Genomic DNA, 27592 nt, shown 5'->3' with positions numbered 1-27592 from the left:
TTGAGAACCCATTGTGGCCCTCGAGTCAAAAAGTTTGCCCACCCCTGGCCTAGGAGGTGACTGCCCACCATAACTGCTTTAGTTAAAGTTTAATTTCATACCATCCTTTGTGGTGACTTCAGGTCTCCGAGTCTGCAAGACCGCCATGCAGGCACTTCCCTGAACCTGTCAGGTTAGCATGTGGCCCCTTTCGTCCACACAAGCATTCTCTATTTGCACATGGCCCAACTCTGAGGTTGTGTTGAACAATCTTACAAGCCCAAATCAATTATGCTGTTTCCTATGTTTTCTAATTCAAGTTTTTAGAGTAAGAAAAAGAGAGAAAGAGAGAAAGAGAGAGAGATTGATTGATTGGCTGTCTCAGCCTGTGAATTGATTCCCAGCTTAACTTTGAATCAGTTCTTTTTGGATAGAGATACCACTCGTGATCTGGCCATCAAGGGCCAAAGAAGTGAGGGTATGTGGCATTTCTCTCTCTCTCAAACATGACCACCTAGGTCTGTCTCTGCTTTGAGGTAGTTTTTAGAAAAATGGGCTGTGAGCAGATAAGGAAATGAAATTAGCCAAGTATAGAGGACAAGGTAGTGCATCCAACCAGGATAGAAACAGTGGGGTTCTGCTCACAGGGAGAGAGAAGAGCTGAAGTGCCCCATGGAGTATGTAGATTGTCTGTAAGTCCAATATGATAGCAGGAAGTTAGGAGAATTTACTGGGGCCACAGGGAGCAGGACACACAGTCACAGGGAACATGTCTCTTCAGTGGCCTTGTCAGGGCCTTGTTCTTACACTGCCAGTGATCACTGGAGCTCTGCACCTGAGGGTGCAATCATATTGTATACTCACTCCACCAAAAGCACCCAGCAATTGGCAGTTATGAGTGTGTTGTTGGGGGAGGGGTTGACAGGCTCAATTATTTGGTATTAACACTGTTTGGGGAAACTGGTAACAAATCATTGTTCTGGGAATCTGGGAAGTTCATGAGCTCTGATATAAAACACAAACATGAAGATTGTAGGGTCCTCATGAAGGGTCTGTGTCTACTTTTGTCTTTCTCAGCATCAAGTTTAATGCCTTAAACAGAGTTGGTCTTCAGAATTGTTGGTTGGTTGAATGAATGGAATTAAGATAGTGGAGTGAAAGAGGGTAGTAGATGGAAGAGAAAGACTATGGCAAGAAAAGTGAGAGGAAAGGAAAGTGGGGAGAGAAAGGAGAGTAAGAAGGAGAATGATGCTGATGGCGGAGGAAGGTATGTGGTTTCATTCACTCATTCCTTCAGCAGATTTCTTGAGCACCTGCTACGTGCCAGCTATGTGGTTAGGCACTAGGGATATGGCAGCAGACAGAATAGGCAAAGTGCTGTTTTCATAAAACCTACTTTTTATTGGAAGAGGTAGACTTCCAAAGAATAACAACTAGTCATTCAAAATTACAAATTGTGATAAATGCTATGAAGGAAACAAATGCGGGATTGAAAAAAAGACTATCAATGCTGAAAGGAGAGGAGAACTTTAGATTGTGTGATCAAAAATTAAATCTTTGAAGAATTAATTGTCCTTTTCTGGAACAAGGTGCATTCAGGGAAATGGAAGAAGAGTAGGCCGGGTAAGCAAACCGTATTAACAAAATGAAACAGTACAGCCTCTGTTCTGTTGATACAGTGTAGTAACTAAGCAGCAAGCTTGTTTGACTGTGAAGTTAAAATAATCAGGCAGAATCTATTCCATAACCATAGAGACCCCAAGACTTTGAAATAATCAGATGTGTAAGCGACAGAAAATTCATACAATACTTTGCAAGTAGTTAGGAGGCTCTGGAAATGAATTTAGACGTCTGAAAGGATCACAAAGGGATTTCAGAACCATAGATGGTCAGTTAATGAAGTTAATGATGAGTTTCTTTTTATTTTATTTAGTAGAGGCCTGGCACATTAAATTAATGTGCGGGTACAGTCCCTAGGCCTAGCCTGTGATCAGGGCCACCTTTCCTGGCTGCCGGCAGCCAGGTCCCCCCCCCCCCCACCACCCACCCTTGGTTGCCCATTTGCCATTGGGGGATCAGAGCCTGCCGGCTTGCGGGAGGGACCAGGGGGTGGTCGGTGCACCTCATAGGACCGGTCAAATGGATGTTCTGGTCATTTCGCCATTCTGTCAGTTTGCATATTACTCTTTTATAGACTAGGGGCCCAGTGCACGAATTCATGCACATAGAAAGGAACTGTGGGCTGTGAGGCTGCGGTGGGCACTGGGTGGATCTGGCTGGGCCCATCCTCTGCACCCTTGCCCAGCCCCTCTACTACAGCCCCCAGTCCCCTGTCTGCCAGCAGCCCTGGTCCTGCTGCTCCCACATGCTGATGGTGCCGGCCCTGCATACACTCACTGACAGCGCCAGCAGCAATTGCCCCTCAGGAGCCGGGTGTGGGGGTGGGGGGAGGGGGTGGAAAAGCCCTCAGAGGCGATCGGGCTGGCAGCTGCTGCTTGCACCTGCTGATGGCGCTGAGTGATCGGGACTGGCGCCAGGCACTGGCAGTGACTCTGATGCTGGTTGTGGGTGTGAGTGGGGCTGGTGCCGGCAGCAGGTGTGAGTGCCAGGCAGGACCATGGCACATGGGAGCAAAGAATTTTCAGTAACCACCAGAGGCTCACCCTGATGACAGTGACTGGCACCCTGCCTTGGTCTGGCACTCCTGCTCTCCTGCTCCACCATCCCACTGCAGTCAACTCCTGCCATGTTCTGTACATGCCCCCTGTGGTCAGCACATGTCATAGCGACCAATTGTTCCATTGTTTGGTTGTTCCGGTTGTTCTGCTGTTTGGTCTATTTGCATATTAGCCTTTTATTATATAGGATGTGCTCCAGGCCTTCCACTTCCAGGGAAAGGGGCAAAGGAGGGCTGCTGAAAGTGATAAGGGAGGCAGCAGGGTGAACTTTTTTTGAGGGGGAGAGTTTCCTCCTGATGAGGGGCTTCAAAGAACGGCAGCCCACTTCTGCTCCCTCTGTCTCCAGAGACACAATTTCTGATTGGCATCTGGCAGGATAACAGTTGCAGGTACAAGACTGGGAGCACCTTCTGCATGCAGCTTCCTGGAGAGTCTCTTCTGGCCAAGGAAAGCTTTCTTCTAACCATTTCTCCCAGAGCCAGGGCTGCTGGGTGGTCTGGGGCAGGAGGGCAGAATGGAGGTGGGGCAGGGCAGGAAGATGTGTGGGGTAGAGACTGGGGGTTGGAAGAGGGAGAGGGTGAAGTTTGTATGTGTGTGTGGGGGGGGGGAAGGCTGGTGCAGAAGGAGAGTTGGGATCAGCATAGGAAGGTTTGGAGGTACTGGGGGAATAAAGGGACCAGCAGATGCCAGAACAGGGGAAAGGGTCTACAGAATCAGGTTGGGGTCCACGATGGTGAGTATAGACTAAGTCCCTTCTCCAGACCCCACCATCCCAGCTGGCTAGTGGGAGGCGTCCATAGTGACACTTTGTCTCAGAGACTCCAGGACATGTGGCCAACACGCCCCGCCTCTGCCATCCCTGCCAAAGTGCTGCCATTTGGAACGCATTTGCAGACACATGGATTGTTTTTAAGTTAATGCTTTTTAATTCACTCTGTTTCCCACTTGTCGTTTTTTATTGAAAAGGTGGATTCTGCTGATGTGTGTTCCTTTGCAGGGGCAGCAGGGGTGTTCTCCACGGACAGAGATCTGATGAGAGACAGAGACAAAAGGCCCCGCAAGACATGGGGAATGAGTAAACAGGATCAGAGAGCAAGGAACAGGGAGAGAGATGCACAGGGCGAGACAGACACACGACACAGGCTGCTGTGGACGGGGATAGAGCTTCCTGGCCCGGTGAGAGGGCTCATTCGGCAAAGCAGTGGCTCCATGGGCATGTTCACCTTGGGCACAGCTCCCAGGCCCAGAGTCAGCAAACAGAAAGCCCAGGATAATTGGAGTTAATTACATGTGTGCAAACAGCCGCAGTGGAGGCCAGGGGACAGCCACCCCTCCCCTGGCCTGTCCCTGTGAACCCACCTCAGCCAAGGGGCTTTGCTGGCACAGCTGGGGCTGAGCACCTGGGGGAAGGGCGAGCAAATGGAGAACCGCTGGGCCTAGGTGTTGGGGTGAACCCTCCACCTCCAGAGCACCTCCCACGATTACACACTCCAGCACACGCTGCAGCCTGGGATGGCAGGTTGCGACCAGGTTAGGAATTGGACCAGAACTTGGTCTGAGCTCCCCTGGGCCTTGTGCTGAGCGGGCCCTGGTGGCATAGGCCCCAGCATTTGGGTCCTCAGGTTTCTATTATCTTGGCCTCCTGAGCATTCCCATCTCTGCGAAGATTCGAGATGGCTCTCTTTGTATCCTGCCACGGGGAGTGCCTGCCTTTAGCTGAGGCCGCAGGTGAGGAAGGGACAGAGTCTGGTGCTTGGCATTTGGTGATCAGTTTCTCTGCCTGGATGGGCCACAGGACCTCAAAGGAGTGACTTCTCTGAGCTTTCGTTTACACGTCCATCTGTACCATACTTGCCTGCTCTGAGACGCGGAGTTCAACGGGAAGGAGAAGGTGTGAATTCCTCACATGCGAATGAGGCCTGAATCAGTGGTCTAATTTTGGGGTTTCAGGGTCCTTGGGTGGGTTGGGTTGGAGTGGTGGTGGGTAGGGTTTTATATTTCTACTAGAAGTGCAGTGCATGAAATTCGTGTGTGGGTACGGTCCCTAGGCCATCTTCCCCAGCTGCCAGCAACCGGCCCCACCCCCCCGTCACCACCCACCCCTGGTTCCCCATTCGCCATCAGGTGACTGGAGCCTGCCAGCTGGGGAAAGGGACTAAGAGGTAATCAGTGTGCCTCATAGTGACTGGTCCAGCGGTCGTTCTGGTCATTCCACCTTTAGGGTCAATTTGCATATTACCCTTGTATTATATAGGATAGAGGCCCAGTGCATGGGTGGGGGCCAACCGGCCTGCCCTGATGGGGGCCCCAGATTGGAGTGGGGGTCCCCGCTGGGGGATGGTACTGGCCAGGGAGAGGGGCCGTGGGTAGTTTGCATGCTAGTCATGGCCCCAATCAAGGTAGGAGTCACCGCTGGGGGGCGGGGCCAGCCTGGGCTAAGGCCCATGGTTGTTCTGGTCTCTGGTTGTTTCACTGTTTTGGTTGCTGGGCTTTTATTATACAGTATTTTTACAATTACAGTTGACATATACTATTATATTAGTTTCAGGCATACAGCATAGTGATTAGACATGTATATAACTTACAAACTGATTACCTAATAAGTCTAGTGTCCACCTGGAACCATACAGCATTATTACAATATAGTTGACTATATTCCTACATCCTAGTGACTATTTTATAACTGCAAATTTGTACTCTTTACTCCCTTCACCTTTTCACCCCTCCCCCCTCCCCCCCCATACCCCTCCTCTCTGGCTACCAGCAGTTTGTTTTCTGTAATGAAGATCTTCTTTATCTATGTAAAATGGAGAGGAAAAAGGCCAAGACACAGGGTTTGAAGAGAGGTTGACTTGAAAAGATGTTTTAATATGAATTGCAGTAGTTTTGGCAGGGGTTTTGAAATTTAAACAACTCATTCTAGGGGAATGGATGTAATGGCAGGAACACAGAGTATTGAGCACTGCTAGGCCTAACTCAGAAGTTAGGGTCAGCTTACAGGTAGCAGGGCCAAGCAATTCCAGGCCAGGGTCCACAGTGCACTGTGCTGTGGGAAGGTGGGGGGAGTGCCAAGGGGAGCGAAGTCTCCCAAGGTTGTGCAGAGCAGCAGCAGCAGCAGCAGTGGCCAGGATAGTCACAATAAAGGTAGTAATAAAGAAAATGTAAGACAAGAAAATAATTTAATATTTCACAGAGCCATTGTTTTAAAGTCTTTGTCTGGGATCATGTGCTGGGAGAGGTGGGGATTCTTCCTAGTTGGCAACATTGGGAGCAGCCGCTTTGCCTGTCACCTGTACAATAACTTGCAAGATGTGGTCAGAGTTGAACCTCACAGTCAGGCAGACAGAGGATTGATCCCACACAGGAATGGGCCAATAGCAATCAAGACCCAATTATAACAGAAGGAACCACAAAATCCACACAAGGGACATCCATAGAGCATCCAACTCAGAAGATCAAGGAGACTATGTCATTGGGCCCCAGTAACTCTACCTCAGGAAGACTGGAAGCCATAGCAGTTCTATCTAATACATAGAAACAAACACAAAGAGAGAGCCAAAATGTGGAAATGAAGAAACAGGGCCCAATGAAAGAAACAGTGGAATTTCCAGAAAAAGAGCTAAAACAAATGAAAGAAAGTAATTTTTCAGATATACAGTTCAAAGTAATGGTCCTAAGGATACTCAAGGAACTTAATGAGAATTACGAGGAACTTAGTGGGAATGACAATGGCATGAAAAGGGAAATAGAAACCATGAATAAAAACTAGTCCGAATTCAAGACTATATCTGACATAAAGAATATACAGGAAGGAATTAAAAATAGGTTGGATGAAGCAAAGGATCAAATCGGAGATTTGGAAGAAAAGGTAGGAAAAAACACCCAATTAAAGCAGCTAAAATAAAAAAGAATGAAAAAGCAGGAGGATGGTTTAAGGCAGTGTTCGGCAAACCACGGCTCTCGAGCCACATGCGGCTCTTTGGCCCCTTGAGTGTGGCTCTTCCACAAAATACCATGTGCAGGTGCACATGTACAGTGCTATTGAAACTTCGTGGCCCATGCGCAGAAGTCGGTTTTCGGCCTGGGCAAGTCTTTTTTGAAGAAGTGGTGTTAGATGAAGTGGGGGGTGTCGGTCGGTCGGGTGACGGGAGATACGGTGCAGACGGGCCGTGGTATACGCAGCGCGGGGGAAGCACACGCGATTCATGCACGAGTTGAGTGAGCCAGTCAGCAGTCTCATTGTGCAGTGGTTAGTGCTAGTCGCGTCCACAAATCGCGCACGGGTGACAAAAGTACCTACTCAAAGCATAAAGTTATCTGTATTTTTCCAACCAGCTGCAAACCCTACAGGTATTTTTGTCATCAACTTAAGAATTGTAATTATTTTGTGTTGGTGGCTTTATTATTATAAAATAAAACATTATTTTAGGTGCCCTGTTTGACATGGCTACAAAGAAGAAGCAAAGAGAAACGGAAGACGGTGAATTTAAAGTTGAATGGACCGAGACTTTCGTGTTTATTCAAAACTTAAATGGCCTTCCAACCTGTCTTATTTGTCAGGAAAAATTGGCACATAACAAGAAATCAAATTTGGAGAGACACTTTACAACTAAACACGTGCCATTTAGTACTAAATATCCTGTCAGTGATGCAAGGAAGAAAGCAGTTGAGGAACTTCAGAAGAGTCAAGAAAAATCAAGTTCTGTATTTAATTACTGGATGCAATCTTCCAACAATGTTAATATTGCAAGTTTTGTGGTTAGTCAAGAGATTGCTAAGAGAGGAAAACCATATACAGACAGCGAATACATAAAAAGTTGTTTTATAAATGCATCCGAAGAGCTATTTTGGGATTTTAAGAACAAAGCAGATATTCTAAAAAAAGTTAAAGAGGTACCATTGTCTGCTAAAACAGTGAAAGAACAGTCAAAATGTCTTTGAATATAACCAACCAGAAAGTCGAAGATCTTAAATTGGTTTCAGCTTTATCAATAGCAGTTGACGAGTCTTGTGACATAAATGATACAGCGCAAGTTTCACTTTCTGTACGATTTATTTCGTCTACAGGTCCTAAAGAAGAACTTTTAGGATTATTGCCACTCAAAGGTTAAACACGTGGAGAGGATATAGCAAATGCTATAATTGAGTGCATTGAAAAACATCATATTCCACTCGATAAAATTGTCTCAATTTCAACAGACAGGCCGAAAAGTATGACCAGTGTAAGAAATGGGTTTGTTGCTATTTTGAAAGAAAAAATTAATTGTGAGCTACTTACTTACCATTGCATCATTCATCAAGAAGTACTTTGTGCGCAGACATTTCCAGAAAAAATTTGCAAAGTTATGGAATTGGTGATTAAAATTATCAACTCCATTATAGCTAAAGCTCTTAATCATCGCCAATTTAAAGAATTTTTAGTTGAAATGGAGAGTGAATACGCAGATCTGCTGCTGCATAACAAGGTACGTTGGTTTTTAAGAGGAAATGTTTTGAAATGTTTCACTTCCTTATTAACAGAAATTAAAGCATTTCTCCTTGAGAAGGGTGTTCACTATCCAGAACTAATGATCAGTGGATCCAAAAATTTTATTTCATGGTAGACGTTACATCTCATCTAAATCAGCTTAAAGGAAAAACAGTTTTTTCAATGTTAGAAGAAGTTATTTCATTCGAAAACAAATTATCTCTTTTTGCTCAAGATTTCAAAAGAGAAACTTTGATTCACTTTCCAAGCCTGTGGAAACATCGCCAAGAAAATAATTCTGATATTGACATTTGCTATTTCAAAACAACACTTTTAAATATGAGGGAAGCTTTTCTCAACAAGTTCCAGGAATTCAGAAACAACAAAGCAACGTTAGCCTTTGTTAAAAAACCTCTCAATGCTACTGTAACAGAATTAAATTTTTCTCCCTTTAATATTGACATTGGCAACTTTGAAGTGCAATTGCTGGATTTAAAAAACAAAGAACTTTGGAGCTCAAAATTTGAACATCTTTGTGCTGATATAGAAATATTGGAGAAAAACAAATATGAACTTAGTTCGCAGCACAAGTGGTCTGCTTTGAAAGACCTGGAGAAGGAAGATGTGTTGATTTTTAACACCTGGAATAGTATTCCTGACTCATATAATCAACTGGAAAAACTAGCGCTTGCTGTTCTTTCCTTATTCGGGTCTACATATTTATGTGAAGAATCATTTTCAAGCATGAAACTTATCAAGAGTAAATTGAGAAGTCGTCTTATTGATGAGAACCTGGAATCGTGCCTAAAATTAAACACAACAACATACAAACCTGACTTAAACAAACTTTCCAAGGAGATGCAAGGCCATTGTTCACATTAGTGTTTGTCAGTCATTGTCATGATTTAATTTTATGGATATTGTAAGGTAAATTGTAAGGAATTTAATTTTATCAATAAATAATATCGTTATTAAGTACAATATCAAGTTTTATTCAACGTACCTATAGTTTAACTAAGATTTAAACTTTAATTTAGTTTATTGAATTAATTTTAGGGAACGTTGTGGAGTGATAGAAGATATAGTGTCAAGGATTGAGAAAGGTATGTTGAGATGGTTTGGATATATAGAGAGGATGAACAAAAGGAGATAGATGAAACAAGCATACAAGACGAGTGGGGATGGGAGAGTTGGAAGGGGTCAAACTCAGCAAACGTACCTCAATCAGATTGAGGACGTTTTTAGCAAAGGCCAGCTTAGGAGTACCCTAATTAAGTTAATAAGAATGTACCTACCTATATAGTTTAAGTTTAAAAAATTTGGCTCTCAAAAGAAATTTCAATCATTGTACTGTTGATATTTGGCTCTGTTGACTAATGAGTTTACCGACCACTGGTTTAAGGGAACTTTGGGACAACATCTGCATCTTAGGAGTACCAGAAGGAGAAGAAATAGAGCAATAAATAGAGAATCTGCTTGATAAAATAATGACAGAAAACTTCCCTAAATAGGTGAAGGAAAATGTCACACAGGGCACTAGCTGGTTTTTCTCAGTGGATAGAGCATCGGTCTGTGGACTGAAGGGTCCTGGGTTTTGATTCTGGTCAAGGGCACATGCCTGGGTTGTGGGCTCAATCCCCAGTAGGGGGCATGCAGGAGGCAACTGATCAATAACTCTCATCATTGATGTTTCTATCTCTCTTTCCCTCTCCCTTCCTCTCTGAAATCAATAAAAATATATTTTAAAATGAAGATAACAACCTTTGGAAGCACATACAGTCCCAATCAAGAGGAACTCAGACTCATACCAAGACACATCATAGTGAAAATGACAAAGATTAAAGACAAAGAATATTAAAGGCAGCAAGAGAGAGACAGAAAGTTACTGAAAAGGAAGTTCATATTAAACTATCAGTTGACTTCTCAACAAAAAAAACATCAGACCAAAAGGGATTGGCATGAAGTACTCACAGTCATGTAAAACAAGGACCTGAATTCAAGACAACTCTATCCAGCAAGGCTATCATGTAAAAATGAATGTGAGCCCTAGCTGGTTTGGCTCAGTAGATAGAACATCAGTATGCAGGCTGAAGGGTCCCAGGTTTGATTCCAGTCAAGGGCATGTACTTAGATTGCAGGCTCAATCCTCAGCCCTGGTCAGGGAGCACCTGTGGATGTAACCAATTGATGTGTCTCTCTCACATCAATGTTTCTCTCTCTTTGTCTCTCCCCCTCCCTTCCACTCTAAAAAAGGAATCAATGGAAATATATCCTCAGGTGAGGATTAATCCTATATAATAAAGATGTAATATGCAAATTGACCATCACACCCTCACACAAGATGGCTGCCCCATGTAGGCACAAGATGGCCAGCAGGGGAGGGCAGTTGTGGGTGATCAGGCCAGCAGGGGAGGGCAGTTAGGGGCAAACAGGTCAGCAGGGGAGGGCATTTGTTGGGGGCGGAACCAGGCCTGCAGGGTAGGGAGGGCAGTTAGGGGTGACCAGGCCTGCAGGGAAGGGCAGTTTGGGGGGACCAGGTCTGCAGGGGAGGGCAGTTGGGGGCGACTGGGCCGGCAGGGGAGCAGTTAGGCATCAGTCAGGCTGGCAGGGGAGTGATTAGGGGGTGATCAGGCTGGCAGTTGGCAAGCGGTTGAGAACCAGCAGTCCCAGATTGTGAGAGGGATCACAGACTGGAGAGAGTGAAGGCTGGGCTGAGGGACACCCTTCCCCAGTGCATGAATTTTGTGCACCTGGTCTCTAGTCAAAAAATAAAATAAAATAAAATTGAAGGCGAGGCCTGTCCGATGTAGCTCAGTGGTTGAGCATCAACCTATGGTTCGATTTCCAGTCAGAGAACATGCCCGGGTTATAGGCTTGATTCTCCCTCTCCCTTCCTCTTTGAAACTTATAGCTGTTCCAATGGTTGAAATTTCAGGTGGAGAGAGCAAAGGGATCTCTCATACTGCCATTTCCCTGACATCACTCCTGTTTTTATCACATCTGCTATTTTTAATTGTCCACCATTGATTTCCCTTTTTTTTTTTTTTTTTTTTTTTTTTTTAGTGACAGTGCTCCTGCTTTTTCCCAGGAATTTCTCCTCCCCCATTGCATGCAGACTTAGAGCTCTGGCTGCCCTCACTCCCACTAAGCCAGCCGGTTTATCTCCAAGAGCAGCCTGTAGCCAGGGCTGGTTCATTCTGGCAGCAGTGCTGTGAAACTCACATTTATTTGTCTCCATCCCCATGTACCAGCAGTGCTCCACTTCTTGCCCCAATTCAGCGTTAACTCTGATTTTATGAGCTCCCTGTCTTTTTCAAAAGAATAAAACCTTTCTTTTTTTCCTTTTTGCTTCACAAGCTAGAATCAAAGTTGGTTACTTACAATCTAATATAGATTTGTATTCTTGAATTATTAGGGTAAAGCAGTCTACTTATGTGACAACATTTCTACCATTTTCTTATGCCTTTGAAAAGATTGCATTTGCCCCAGCAAATTTAGTGGCTTATCTTTTCTAAACCACACTCTGATTTTAAACCTTTCATTCAATCAGGCTAATTTCTTCTCCTCAAATGTTCTTCCAAGCCTCTGATTGTTAAAATTCCATCCTTACTAAAGGTCTAAGTTTAAATGAAACTTTGCTGAAATGTCCTCTGTTTTTATAAACCAAGATAAAACATGTTTACTCTGATGATGTGATATATTACCTCTATAATAAGAGTATACATTTCTTGAGAGCAGGAATATCATCTTACTATACATTTACATCAATGCCATGCATAAATTGGGTGAACCAAAACTTGTGAATTGAATTCTGTCTGGATATAAAATTAATTCTGTCTCAAATCCAGTTGCATATTTGACATTCAACATCTGGGGTTCTTAGCTGGTCTTAAACTCTATGAAAAAGATCTCTAAACCCCTAAACTTGTAAGCAAATATTCTTCATATATACCTAGTTGCATTTTTCCAAAAATAGGGCCTAAAGCTTTCATTAGATTATCAGATCCATTACCCATGAAAGGGTTAAGAATGGCGGTTTGCATGTTTAGAAGGAATTGTAGTAAAACATTTATCATCAGTGTACTGTGGGGGCTACTTTTTCTCCCACAGTCTAAATTCTTCTAGGCTGGGCTAATAATCAAATTAACAAAGACAGATTAAGAGGAGGAAACAAGGTTTTAATGCACGTGCGTGGAAAACTTACATAAGCATGAAAATTCCAAAAACAGTGAGGTAACACTGGGTATATAAGATATTTTGGACAAAGAGAAAAGCAGGGTGGGGGTTGGGCTATTAAATTTTAGAAGTGAGAATGGCCAGTTCATAGGGAGTTGAGAAAGAGTGAAAAATTGGCAGGGAAATCTTTGCTAGATGACTATGGGGCACAGACAATCTAGCTAACTGGCACATTCCTGAAGCCTTCCTGTTTACCACGCTTAATTCACATCAGGAAAGGCAAACAGCCTAAGATCTCCTTACTAAAAGGTTTCTCTGTTGAATCTCTCAGGCAGAAAAGAGGGTGGGAGGTCAAAGGCTGTCTCTGAGTCTTGTTTCCTAATAAACAGCTTAAAATTAATATTTCAGAAAGCTGCTTTAGAGTGTCAAAACTTTGGTTACCTTCAGTACTACGCATCAGGAACTATACTAGGCTCATTCAACTTACCTTGCTTTATCTTTCTGGCAACCTAAAGCAATACTTCTTGTTATAACAACGATAATAGCAATTATTACTGTTTACATTTATTATGTGCATAATATTATACTATTAATGTAAGACATATTCAAACCTATGAACAACTTTTCAGTTTATTTGAGCCAAACTGTGTACAAATGCCAGGAAGCAGAATCTCAATAGATTGAGGACAATGGCAGTTTTGCATCGTATTTTATACATTACAATCAAAAGAGGAGACATAAGTGGGTGACATGAAATCCATTGGTGATAGATTAGGGAGGTGGGAGAAAACCAAGCGGGGTGGAGGGACCTCTGGGATTGGACCAAAAATAAAATGATAGACACATACTTCTTTTACACAGGTGGGTATGGAATAGTTAATAGTCAACAATTAACATGATAAAACAATAAAAAGGTTTATGTTCTCTGCCCTGGTTGTGGTCTGTGGGGTCTGGAAAGAGTGAGGTTACCCTGACATTCCAAAGGAATATTATCATAGATGCAAAAGACAACAGACAGGCTCAGTTCAGGTAAAGATTGACCTTTGTCGAGGAAGATACCAGCCTAAGACATGACTACCTGCCATAAACTACTTTTAGTTTAAAAATGTTTTAATTTGATACCATCATTTGTGGTTACTTTAGGTCTCTGAGTTTGCAAGGCTGCCATGGAAGCCTTCCCTGAACTTGTCAGGTTAGTATGTGGCCCCTTTTCATCCACAGTACCATATATATAGTGTTCCAGGTACTTTTATATATGAGCTCATTTAATACTCCCTCAAATTCTATTGGGAAAGTAATATTACTGATGATGAATCTGAAGTCCAAATTAATTATGTAATTTGCTTGAGTCCATGCAACTAGTGGTAGAGTTCTGTATTCAAACCCAGCAGGTTAATTCCAGAACTTGCTCATTAGCTACTCTGCTATTAGGTCACAGCTAACACATGGTAAATCTGGGATTCAAACTGAGATAATTTAGCTTCTCTGTTTTGCTTCCAAATTGAAGTGAAGGGCTTCAGTAACTTACCAAGGTTACAGAGCTAGGAGGTGGTAGAAGCCCACTTTGAACATACATCTGTCTGATTCTAAATCCTTTCTATTTCATCTCTGTCTTAGAGTGTTTTCACTGGGTTCAGTCCTCTAAGGAGACTGTAAAAAGAGAAAAGGTTTCATTTTATAATGGGGTCCTGCATTACTTGGGAAAGGGCACAATTTCTCAGCAGCTATCTTAAACTCCATGAAGACAGGAACTGTACATATAGCAGGCACTTAATAAAAATCTATTGATTTAATCAGTGTGTATACAGAAACAGAGATGGGTTCTAGGGCAACTAATTCAGCAAGGAACATTAGCAAGTGCTTAAGCATGGACTGCAAATGCAGTTCCCAGGAAGGTGTCATAAATAAGTAACATAACTCATTGTGTTAATAAAGGAAGCAATTGGGCTGGGGTAAAGCATGTTACAAAAGCACTTTAGATATTTTCACTCATATAATCCTTACACATCCCCTCTGCACTAACGTGCAGAAAAGTCATACAGCTAATACAAATCTAAGTAATGTGACTTCAGGATGAGCACTATGCTCTCCCACTTTTGGATCAGATATGTGAAAGTGTGGAGGTGAATGCAAGTAAGAGAAACATAATGGTGGAATGGAGTTCTCCAGAGAAAATAAAAATCTCATAGTGTGTTGTGAACAATGAGGAATTTAATAGAGGGTGCCTGGATGTTACTATGGCCTATCTTAAAGATTGAGCAGTATAAATGTTGCCAGTGAAAATGGGTTATTTCAGTGTGTAAGAAAGGAATTTCAAAGGGCGCCTACATGGGAGAAGTTTAAGCAGAGTGGCAAGATTTATTTTGGCTGTGAGAAATGCTCACCTGCCTGAATTCAAATAACGGACTTGGAGACAGAAGTATGGTGAAAACAAGACTTTTAATACGTTCTTGCAAGAGCTAGCATCTATCCGGTTGTATAGGCACACATGGAGCAGCAATTACATGCTATTTATCCCTAAGGTGCAAGAGTTCCTCTGGTTCCTCATTGGCTGAGTACTACGGGGCTCTGGTTCCTCATTGGCTGAGTACTACGGGGCTCTGGTTCCTCATTGGCTGAGTACTATGGGGTTAACAGTTTTCCTCATATGTCACCTAGGTCTTAGTGTCTCCCATTGGGCCATTTTAAAAAAATGGGCTGAGGCCTTTTCTAGTTGTTTCCCCTCCCTGTCTAGTTGAGGAGGCTATGAGGTATTTCGTCCTGGGCACCTCTGGGGTTAACACCATGATGCTGGCTCACATATATAGTTCTTTGTTCTTATATCTTCTTCCCTCCTCCCTACATTTTGTTTTCCCTGGGGAAATTCAGTAACCATATCCATTAAAAGTTGAATTTGCTGGAGATGGATCACAGAGGCCTATGTCCTACAAATTCCCTCCTCTTCTTTTTACATTAATCGATCCTATCTTCATTAGCTGTCCTAAAAACTATTGGCTTTCTTAGTGAAAGGGAGAGGAAGAGAGAGTCTACACAGTTTCCTCCATTGCCATCTTCAGAGCAGTTGGAGTGGTGAGAAGCACATCTCAGGGCCCCATCTATGTCTCCTCCTGTTGGCCCATAATCCTTGCTCTGCTTATGTCTGTCTGACTGCCTGCCACATCCCCTCAAAGATCTCGGCTCTGAATTCCTTCGTGGACAAGGTGTAGTGTCACCTTTTAGAAGGTTTTCTTCCAGGGCCAAGAGATCCTTGCTTTCTGTCAGAAGGATGATGAGGCCTGTGCACAGAAGGAGGTGTCTAGAAGTGGTATTCCCTGAGTACAAGTAGTTCTTGTAATCTGGTGGAGACAAACTTACAAAATTTCAAAAGCTAGAATAGCAAGAATTATAATAAATGGTCTGGTGAAGGGGAAAAATCATTTCAGTTTTAATAATTCCCTATTGAAACAAATTTTTTCCCTAAAATCACCCTTATTTTTATTAAAGAGCCATGTTAAGACCAATTTATTTATTGCATTAAGTCTAGTTCCAATTTGGCCTGATGGTTTGCATGAAAACGATAAGAATAGCAATTGACTGCACAGGCTTTTATAAAATCTGCTTTGCTGGAATTTCATGATTGAGTCTCAATGAGCCCCTCAGGGCAGAGAAGCCAAGCCATCCAGCTACCATCAGACTTGCCTATTTTTTTTTAAAAAATATATTTTATTGATTTTTCACAGAGAGGAAGGGAGAGAGATAGAAAGTTAGAAACATCGATGAGAGAGAAACATCGATCAGCTGCCTCCTGCACATCGCCCACTGGGGATGTGCCTGCAACCCAGGTACATGCCCTTGACCGAAATCGAACCTGGGACCTTTCAGTCCACAGGCCGACGCTCTATCCACTGAGCCAAACCGGTTTCGGCCAGACTTGCCTATTAAAATACCTGCAGACCTGCAGACGTGGACGAGTTCCTCACCAAGCTCTGCACCTGCGGTGGCTCCCCTGGGGCCATGTGCTAGGCTTCAAGGCTCATCGCAGTGGCCCTCCTACTTGTCTTGATGTAGCATGCATGAGGGGGTGGGCAGGGATGCAGAAGCACCCTCACTACTCCCATCCCTTTCTGACAGACCACCAGCGACTACGGGAATGGGCTCAATGCTCCAGCAGCATCCATTTTCAGGGCTACCTAAGCAAGGTACCATGCTTTCTCCAAGGCATTCTTATTGGCTTCAAGTCTTCTGGTGACATCCAGAGTCCAGAAATGACTCTCTTACACGACACTCCAGTCAAAGACTTGGTTAATAAAATCACCATTGGAAACTGGTCTTATTGAACTCATGCAAAGAAAGGTATTGCCATGATTCACTCATTAAGAATCACCACAGGGGTGGGGGGGAGGTTGGGTGTTAATGGGGCGGGGGGGGGGGATGAGGACACATTTGTAATACCTTAACTAATAAAAAAAAAAGAATCACCAAATTTTCAATAAATAAAGTAGGGAGAAAAATACACAATTTACCAAATTGCTTTAAGAAAACAAAGTCTCCTTATGTCTAAAAAACAAAAAGACCAAGAATCAGCAATACTTCCTACAAAAATTATAAAACGATATAATTATTTTTAGTCCATTCAGTCCCATAATCAATTCTTGTTTCTCTTGATTTTCCCTGCCAGTACTTCTATAAATCCAAATACTCTAAGAATTCTAAGAATTTTCATCCAGTTCGAAGGGGATGATTTGAAAATGTTAGAGTCCTTTCCATGGATCCCTCAGAACATGTAACATTTCTTTTTCAAATGCATTATAACAAAAGGACTGTCACTACTAGTAAAATGACACGGTTACGGATTTGATTAGAATGCAAATGACATGCAACTTTGTCCTTCCTACAAAACACAATACTCCAGAATACTTATAGAACTTTTGCTTCCTGGACAAAAACAGGAAAGACCTTTTCCCTTTTAACAAACTAGAAAAGGACTAACCAAAATAAGGTTTATTTTTTAACTTCATTTGTCCTTGGATGTGGTCAGCAAATGACACTAATTGGATTTCTGCCATCCCTGAGTAGGCTGACATAAGCCATTTACCCTCTGGCAAAATGCAAATCATCCATTCTTTTTTTAAAATATATTTTATTGATTTTTTACAGAGAGGAAGGGAGAGGGATAGAGAGTTAAAAACATCGATGAGAGAGAAACATCGATCAGCTGCCTCCTGCACACCTCCTACTGGGGATGTATCCTCAACCAAGGTACATGCCCTTGACTGGAATCATACGTGGGACCTTTCAGTCCGCAGGCTGATGCTCTATCCATTGAGCCAAACCAGTCAGGGCCAAATCATCCATTCTTAAGGGTCTTTGGTTTAGGAAGATAGAATTTACTAGATGGCTCCAAATTGCTGTTTAACCATCTTAGTTTCTCTATTTCTGGCTTACTGCCCCTTGTCATTTAACAGCAAACTAAAAGAAAGCAAGCAAAGAACATCAGTAACCAAGTTACATTACAGACAGACATACAGGAACTTTCACTAGCTAAGAGTTTCTGGCGGTTGATACCTTGAAAGGAAGAGCAGGAAGGGTCGCCAAGATTAAGAATTCTTGGCAGCTGCTGGGAAGTTCCTGCAATTCCTGCCACAGGTTCAGCCTGCCACAAGTAGCTGGGCCCTAAAATGGGATGTGCCCCCTCTTTAAACAAATTAAACCAAACAACAAAGAGACACAAAACATCAACTGAGACACTCATCTACAATATTTACAGGCGCGCACAACCCACAGACAAGAGCTACATACCATGTTCCTTGTCCAGCCAGACACCACAGAATGCCCTGCATAAAAGAACCACCAAAGCAGAGCAATGTCTCTTGTCTCTGGTTCAGAGACTGTCCCCCCAGAACCTCAGCATTCTCCCCAATGAACTATCTGGGGGAATGTCTTCCCTAGGCCTAGAATTTTTGTTTTCCATCCTCAGCAAAGTCCTTTTGACTGTGCTGTGCACTCAACCCCCCTCACTGGAGATTTCGTGTGCACCCTGAGATCTGCCATTTCCCTCGAGGGAGAACAGAACCGCAGATTAGGACTCCATGCTCACTTCGTGTCCAGGACAAGACTCAGTCACACACACTTGATTTCTGAGGACACCCAACCACCAAAGTAGTACTTATAGTCCAATTTTTCCTACCCTGGCCCATGCACAAAGTTGTCTGGTTTCTGTGGGTGGCTGTCTTTTGTCCCGATGTCAGTTTCACCGTCTTCCAGAAAGAAAACAAAAAAACAAAACAGTCTCAGGCCTATCTGTGGCCTCCAAGAAGAGACGGGCTCCCAGGCAAAGAGTGGCCACCCAAAACCGGGTGGAACACGTCTCCCCCTCAACTGGGGCACAGAAATCCCAGACACACCCCCAAATTGTGAGAAATGCTCACCAGTCCGAATTCAAACAATGGACTTGGAGACAGAAGTATGGCAAAAACGAGACCTTTAATATGGTCTTGCAAAAGGAGGTGTCCTTCGGGCTGTACAGGCTCACACAGAGCAGCAGTCACAGGCCATTTGTCTAGAGTGCGAGAGTCCCTCCTCCGGTTCCTCACTGGTTGGTAGTTTCCTCATGTGTCACCCGGGTCTTGCAGTCTCCCACGGGGCCGTTCCAAGAAATGGGCTGAGGCCTTTTCTAGGTGTCTCCACCATGCCCTGCCTAATTGAGGTGGCACGTGGTGTTTCATCCTGGGCGCCGCTGGGGTTTCCGCCATGATGCTAGCCCACGTCCACAGTTCTTTGTTCTTCTATCCTCTTCCCTCCTCCCTGCATTCTGTTTGCCCTGGGGAAACTCAGTAATCATTTCCGTTAAAAGCTGACTTTGCTGGAGATGGATCGCAGAGGTCTATTTTCCACAATATGCCAATGGGGGCATAGAGGGCAGGCAGGCTCTAATAGGAACTGCTCCCAAATCCCTGATAATCCTTCACGTATTTTCAGGAACGAGCAGGCTTGTCATTCAGACTGTTAATGTAGGAAACATTCAGCCCAGCCGGCATGGCTCAGTTGTTGAGCATCGGACCTGTGAACCAGGAAGGAGGTCATGGTTCAATTCCCAGTCAGGGAACATGCCCAGGTTGCTGGATCAGTCCCCAGCCGATTAATGATTCTCTCTTATCATTGATGTTTCTGTCTCTCCCTTTCCCTTCCTCTCTGAAATCAATTTAAAAAAACATACATATGAAACATTCAAAGCTGGAAAGAATTTTTATGAGTTTATTTGAACCAAACTGACGACAATACCTGGGAAGCAGAATCTCAACATATTGAGATAAGGCTCTGGAGAATGGTGGTTTCTCATCTATTTTTATAAATTACAATCAAAAGAGGAGATGTAAGTGGGTCACATGAAATCCATTGGAGATGGATTAAGGAGACAGGAGAAAGCAAAGCAGGGAAACCTCTGGGATTGGATCAAAAGTAAAATGATAGACACATACTTCTTTCACTGGGGTGGTTCGGGATAGTTGACAGTCAACAATTCACAGATAACAATAACAATGGGGGAATCTGGGGTTTGAGCCCAGGCACCCTGGTTGTGCCCTGAGGTTCCAGAAAAAGGGAAGTTATTAGTTACCCTGACATTCCAGGGGTATGTTATCTTAGCTGCAAAATGACAATAGGTTCAGTAAAGATCAAAGTGACTCTTTGTCAGGGAAGATACTAGCCTAGGACACAGCTACCCACTATAAAATGCTTTTTTAAATTAAAACGTTTTCATTTAAGACCACCCTTTGTGTTTACTCTAGGTCTTTGAGTGTTTGCAAGGCTGCCGCACAGGCCTCCCCTGAGCTAGTCAGGTGTCACGTGGCCCCCTTTCGTCCACAAAAACTGTCCAACGTAGTCTGGGTTTTTCCAGGCTTGTGCTTGGTCCTCTCCTAACCAATCCATGGCCTGGATCTCCTGGGGTTCTGCACCCCATCTAATCTCATTCTTTCCCTAGTTTTCCCAGGCTGGACTCTGCCCCTTTATGCCACCGCTGTAGCTCCTACAGCACATGCCCCAGAGTTCTGCTGCTTCATCTTGTTCTTGCTGAGCACGCACTCACTCCTGCTGCACCCTCTTGGCTTCCACTGCACAGGTGCCAGCAAAGGAATTTCTCTGCTGCTTATCCCTCCCCTCTGTGATCCTGACCAATGGCTGGCTTCCCCAGACATTGCTCCTGCCCAGTGAGGGTCTGGTTGTTCCCCGGGGAGCCTGTGAATGCTGCAGCTTCCTAGTGGCTCAGGCTTAATGTCTGATTCCGCTCACCGGTAGATTAGGCTTAATGTCTGACTCCATTTGCTCCATTCATTTATTAATCCTCACCAGCCACTAACATTTTTAAATGGGAGTTTATTTATCAAGGTTTATGTCATGATGAAAGAGACTGAACCAAAACATCAGCGAAAGTGGAGGCTCAGCAGCATGATTTAATATATTTTCCTGGATAAACTAATTTTCTTTAAAAAAAGTATACAGCTTTTTATCTAATAAAAACGTCCTAAAAATTCAATGTTCAGAATTAAATTTTTACTAAATCCAGCAAACCAGAGTTCGGAAAATAAAAGCAGTGTGGGTAGCAAGAGGAAAGAGAAAGAAGTGGGAAAAAGGAGATTGGAATATCAAGTGTGACATCGCTGGCTTACTATTTATTATTATTATTATTATTATTATTATTATTCAGTCTATTTAAAACAGGTGATCTCTCTGTGACCCTGCAGGTAAAAATCCTAGTGTTTTAGCTCTAAGAAAGCTTTAGGATTTCAGATATACAGATAAGCCAATTAAAAAAACAAACACCTTTCTGTATAGTATTCTAAAGACTTTGAAGCATTATATAAAACTTTAAAATTCCTGTCACCCACATTTTAAGAAATAAACCTACACTTTAATAAGGTTCTCTTAAGATATAAAACGGTCTTGCCGAAACCGGTTTGGCTCAGTGGATAGAGCATCGGCCTGCGGACTGAAAGGCCCCGGGTTCGATTCTGGTCAAGGGCATGTACCTGGGTTGAGGGCACATCTCCAGTGGAAGATGTGCAGGAGGCACTGATCAATGTTTCTAATTCTCTATATCTCTCCCTTCCTCTCTATAAAAAATCAATAAATATATTTTTAAAAAAAGATATAAAACGGTCTTGAAAAAAATTACATCCTATGCCGGGCTAACCCCTTCATCCGCCATAGGCACCGAGGGGCCGGTCATCCTGAGTCTTATCAAATCTGCAACAAATGAGCAGGCGCCTCACCCAGGAGGGACGCCCAGAACATCCTAAATTTACCTAAATAGCTAAATGCCCTCACCCAGTTTTACACTGACATCAATGCTAGTCCAGTCCGCCAGAGGGATGTATGAGAGCCTCTTCATTCTTCACTTTCATGGCAAAGCTTTCTTTAAGGATTCTCTAAGCAGTGGTTCTTCCCATGAGAAGTGAGTGCTATCAATCCGACGCTCTAGCACATCTTTAAGTTGCTTTTCTGACAGTGTATCCATTCTAATTCTTCTGTGCTCTCACACAGGCCTTTCTCCTGGTCAGTAACCTACACTCACAGAGAACTCTGGTCCATATTCCTTTAGCCCAGCAGTGGGCAAACTACGGCCCGCAGGCCGGATCCGGCCCGTTTGAAATGAATAAAATGAAAAAAAAAAAGACTGTACCCTTTTATGTAATGATGTTTACTTTGAATTTGTATTAGTTCACACAAACACTCCATCCATGCTTTTGTTCCGGCCCTCCAGTCCAGTTTAAGAATCCATTGTGGCCCTTGAGTCAAAAAGTTTGCCCACCCCTGCTTTAGCCCCTGTCTTTAAAGTCATCAAGCTGAGGGCCAGGAAACTGGGGAGTTATGAATTTATTGCTAATTGTATTATCCTATTCACCAAGAGGAAATTTTCTGAGTTCAACAGATTACAGCAGAGTTTCTTGATTTGGTGCTACTGTGGCTGCGGTGCCTGTCCATTCACTGGATGATGTCTGGGGTACTCTTGTTCCCTAAGTCACCAGATGGAAGTTGCAGCTTCTCTCGTATATGACAACTAATGTCTCCCTCCAAACATTGCCAACTGGCTCCAGGGGTGGGGTAATTTCGCCCTTGCCTAAGAACCACTGGTTAGAGAGATAAACACACAGGTGTACATATGTGTGCATGCTCACCCACAGTGTGTATTGTCACCATGGCGTAGGAACTTTCTTTTGGCTTTGCTTCTTTGGATTTTTTCTCCTTTGCTGTTGTTTGTTGGGTTTTATTTTTTAAATATATTTTTATTGATTTCAGAGAGGAAGGGAGAGGGAAAGAGAGATAGAAACATCAATGATGAGAGAGAACCATTGATCAAACCCAAAAACTGGGCATGTGCCCTGACCGGAATGGAACCATGACCTCCGGGTTCATAGGTCAATGCTCAACCACTGACCCATGCAGCCAGGGCTGTTGGTTGGTTTTTAAACCTAAGAGAAATCTTCACTTTAATCTTAACTCCCATTTTGGGGGTCTGTCCATTTCAAAAAATCTTTCTGAATAGTTAATTATATCTGGTAACTCTATTAACTATCACTGTGTGCTTAGCACTCTGCTAAGCATTTTATATGAAATTTTTACATTTAATTATCAAAATAAGAAAGAGGTCCTGTTAGTCTCACTTTACAGGTGAAAAAAAATGGAAGCACAGGAATATTAAGTCACTGGACCTAGGTTTCACTGTGTTTGAATGAGAGTGGGGGCCTGAGCAAGGGCTTGTGTGCCTTCTTATTCCCTGCTCTCCCTTCGCGGGGAGGGACCTATACCATCACTAACGGGTACCCTCTTAACTTCTGACCTCAGGATATTAACAAATGTGTTGAAGTTTGGTCCATGAGTCATAGTCACAAACGTGAATTTAAATCATCTGCTATGTGCAGTTGATGGAAACGTTGGTTTTAATCGCCAGATTTGCAGAAGAGCCAGCACTGACCGTGGACATGTCTTTCTCTTGTCACCACCAGAGCGTCTCTATGTGTTCCCCTGCCATTGGAACTACCGTCCTGACCACTGCATGTATGGCAGCAACTGCAAAAGGGCGGAGCTCGAAGGGGTGTCTGTTCTGCATGGGAACCGAGGTGTCTACCATGATGATAAGCAGCCGACTTTCAAAGCCCTATACGAAGCCATACGGGATGTAAGTATGTTCTTGCTACCATTCAGCAGGCATGTGCTTACAGCATGAAGCAGCGTGGGTGCTTTAGTCATTCTCTTCTTTGAAGGCCAAATACTTCCCCACAAGCATTGAACTATACCAGTTTTCCCCAAGCTAAGAAACTAATATACTGCGCTATGCTATGCTATGCTATGCTATGCTATGCTATGCTATACTATATTTTATTCACTCTTTACTTAGTATTTCCAAGTAAGTCACACACTTTTGTTCTCATAAATTCACTAACAGAGGAAATTTTATATCAGAAAGAGCCACCCTATGCCAATTGCCATAATAGAGGGTAGTGGGTCAGGGTGAAGATAACACAACAAAATGATATTCATTTCAAACTACTAGTGTGTTGCCTGATTGCCAGTTCCACCCTGTTGAGCAATCAGGTGTGAAGGTGGTCAGTTAGGACAAGGAGCCAACTGAAAACAACTGTCCAGTCATTATGTATTAGTATGTGCTGCGTCAGTGCACGCGCAGGGCAAGGGGGCCCAGTGCCTTCTGCTCAGAGCTCCACGCCACCCTCACCGAGCGCTGACGAGGGCACAGGAATCAGCACACATGCAGGAACCATCTCAACTCCTTCAGCCTTGTGGGCCCTAAACCCGGGGAGGCTGGATGAGAATGAAGGGAGAGAGGAAGAGAAAGGTCACTCCTCTCCTCTCCCACAAGAAGGCCTCCACATGGAGGTGCCTGAGACAGGAGTGCATACATGAATATGAGCCTCGGGCATAGGCACTGAGTGTGACTACAGCCCTCAAGAGATCTAGAGTGCACTGCTTATGCCCATGTCTGGTGTGGGGAGGACAGCGTTTCCCCAGAGGCCTCCCAAGAAGCCTGGAAATCGCCTACGGTTGAGTCAGAGATCACACACAAGGTTTTGCCTGGAACTCACTCCTCAAGGCCTGAGGCCCCCTCTCACTAACTTGAAGAGACTGGTTAGCAATGTTGAGGAGGACTTAAAGATATATGTGAATTATCTTTTGAGGTAAGTGGCATGATTGAAATAACCTTACTTTGAGGTTCACCACCTGAAATCATGTGAAGTACTGCCTGCTGGTACAGTAGACTCCCATATCCATGGGGAGTACTTTACAAGACCTAAGTGGATGCCTGAAATTGCAGGTAGTGCTGAGCCCTGTGTAAACTATGCTTTTTCCTATACAGCATTCCCCCCTTATTTGCGGATTCACTTTCCATGGTTGCACTGACTGGCAATCAACGACAACCTAAAAATATTAAATGGAAAATTCCAGAAATAAATAATTTAAAGTTTTAAATTACACACTTCCCTATGTAATGTGATGACATCATAATGCCACCACTCTTAAGTCATTTAGTAGCCATCATAGTTATTAGAGTACATTGTTAAAATGGATCTATTTTACTACTAGTTATTGTTCATTTCTTACTGTGCCCAATATATAAATTAAAATGTTTTATTGTTGACAGTATTACAGATGTCCCCGTTGTCCCCCACTTTGACTTCCTCCACCCAGCTACTACCCCAAGCCAGGCCTTCACCACATTATTGTCTGCTCCCATGAGCTATGCATATATGCGTACACGTTCCCTTCCTGTCACCCCCATACCCTTCCACTCTGGCATCTCAGTGTGTTCATGCATCCATGCCTCTGGACCTATTTTGTTCATCAGTTTATTTTGTTCATTAGATTCCAAAAACAAGTGTGATCATGTGATGCTTGTCTTCCTCTGACAGGCTTATTTTGCTTAGCATATTACTCTCCAGGTCCATCCATGCTGACTCAGAGGGTAAGAGATCCTTCTGGTTTTTTTTTTTTGGTTTTTTTTTTTTTGTGTGTGTGTGTGTGTGTGTGTGTGTGTGTGTGTGTGTGTGTGTTTACAGCTGCATAGTTTTCCATGGTGTAAATGAACCACAACCCTTTTATCCACTCATCTACTGATGTGCATTTGGGCTGTTTCCAGATCTTAGCTATTGTAAATTGTGCTGCTATGAACATGGGGTGCATACATTCTTTCTGATTGGTGTTTTGGGATTCTTAGGAAACATTCCTAGAAGTGGGACACCTGGGTCAATTGGCAATTCCATATTTAATTTTTTTATGAACTTTCACACTGTTTTCTATAATGGCTGCAGCAGTCTTCACTCCCACCAGCAGTGTACGAGGCTCCCTTTTCTCCATGTCCTCACCAGCACTTGTCATTTGTTGATTTGTTGATTATAGCCATTCTGACAGGTGTGAGGTGATACTTCATTGTGCTTTTAATTTCCATCTCTCAGTTGATTAGTGATTTTGAGCATTTTTCCATAATGTCTTTTAGCCAGCTGTATGTCCACTTTGGAGAAGTGTCTATTCAAGATCTTTACTCAATTTTTAAATTGGATTGTGTGTCTTCTTGGTGTGGAGTTATATACAAACTTCATATATTTTTGAAATTAACCCGTTTTAAGATGTATCGTTGGTGAACATGTTCTCCCACACAGTGTGCTCCCCAGGTGCTAGTGGTTTGCGGGGCTTCTGGTTTGTTTGTTCTCAGTTCTTTTTAAAAAAATATATTTTATTGATTTTTTACAGAGAGGAAGGGAGAGGGATAGAGAGTTAGAAACATCGATGAGAGAGAAACATCGACCAGCTGCCTCCTGCACACTCCCCACTGGGGATGTGCCTGCTACCAAGGTACATGCCCTTGACCAGAATCGAACCTGGGACCTTTTAGTTCGCAGGCCGACGCTCTTTCCACTGAGCCACACCGGTTTGGCTGTTCTCAGTTCTTATGTGAGTGTTTTGTTTGTTTCCTGTGCAGAAGATGTTTACTTGGATGAAGACCCACTTGTTTATTTTTCCTGTTTCTCTTGCTCTAGGAGATGGGTTGGTGGAAATTCTGCCATGTGAGATGTCTGAGATTTTAATGGTGATGTTTTCTTCCAGAATTTTTATGTTTTCCCAAGTTACATTTAAATATTTTATCCATTTTGAGTTTGTTCTTGTGTATGGTATAAGTTGGTGGCCTAGTTTTATTTTTTTTTTTTACATGTATCTGTCCTTTTTCCCCAGCACTATTTATTGAAGAGACTATCTTACTACTTTGTATGCTCTTGCCCCCTTTGTCAAGTATTAATTGAGCATAATGGCTTGGGTCAATTTCTGGGGTCTTTGTTCTGTTTCATTGAAGTTTATTCCTATTCCTGTTCTAGTACTAAGGTGTTTTGATTATAGTGACTTGTAATATAACTTGATACCTAGTCTTATGATTCCTCCAACTTTGTTCTTTCTCAAGATTATTGAGGCTATTCAGGGTCTTTGGGGGTTTCAAATAAATTTTTGGAATATTTGTTCTAGATCTGTAAAATATGCCATTGGTGTATTAATAGGGATTCCATTGAATCTATAGTTTGCTTTGGGTAGTATGGACATTTTAAAGATGTTAATTGTTAAAATCCATGAACACGGTATATGCTTTCACTTGTTTGTATATTCCTCTATTTCTCTTCTCAATGGCCAATAGTTTTCTGAAAACAGGTATTTTACCTCCTCGCTTCAGTTTATTCCTAGGTGCCCTTTTTTTTTTGCTGTTGCAATAGTAAGTGTGATTGTTTTCTTAGTTTCTCTTTCTGAGTTTATTATTGGTGTATAAAAATGCCATCAATTTCTAGGTATTAGTTATGTATCCTGCAACTCTGTCGAATTCATTTAAGTATAGTAGCTTTTTGGTAGATTCTGTAGTATTTACTATGTACAATATCATGTCACCTGCAAATAATGGCAGTTTTAATCCCTCCTTTCCAATTTGGATGCCTTTAATTTCCTCCTCTTTTTTGATTGTTGTGGCTAGGATTTCCAGCACTATCTATATTAATACTAGCCTAGGTCAGTGGTCGGCAAACTGTGGCTCATGAGCCACATGAGGCTCTTTGGTCCCTTGAGTGTGGCTCTTCCACAAAATACCGACTTCTGCACATGGGCCACGAAGTTTCAATCTCACTGTATGTGTGCGCATGCACGTGGTATTTTGTGGAAGAGCCACACTCAAGGGACCAAAGAGCCGCATGTGGCTCATGAGCCGCAGTTTGCCGACCACTGGCCTAGGTGGTCCTCACTCCCTCACGCATCACGCCCCAATGTCATC

General features: G+C 43.2%; 1 protein-coding gene across 1 annotated transcript in view; it reads left to right on the top strand.

The window, feature by feature from the left end:
* GXYLT2 (glucoside xylosyltransferase 2) overlaps positions 1-27592 on the top strand; it is a gene marked incomplete at both ends in the record, with an annotated part of 146304 nt that overhangs the window by 85236 nt on the left and 33476 nt on the right. The window contains one exon of the mRNA XM_081106247.1: positions 23283-23455. Coding sequence (XP_080962373.1) covers positions 23283-23455 — 173 coding nt within the window. The remainder of the gene's footprint in view (positions 1-23282; positions 23456-27592) is intronic.

This window comes from Myotis nattereri, assembly GCF_964212035.1.
Source record: "Myotis nattereri genome assembly, chromosome: 14".
NCBI classification, from domain to species: Eukaryota; Metazoa; Chordata; class Mammalia; order Chiroptera; family Vespertilionidae; genus Myotis; species Myotis nattereri.
The sequence above is the reverse complement of the archived record's forward strand: the minus strand, read 5'-3'. Positions and strand labels throughout refer to the sequence as shown.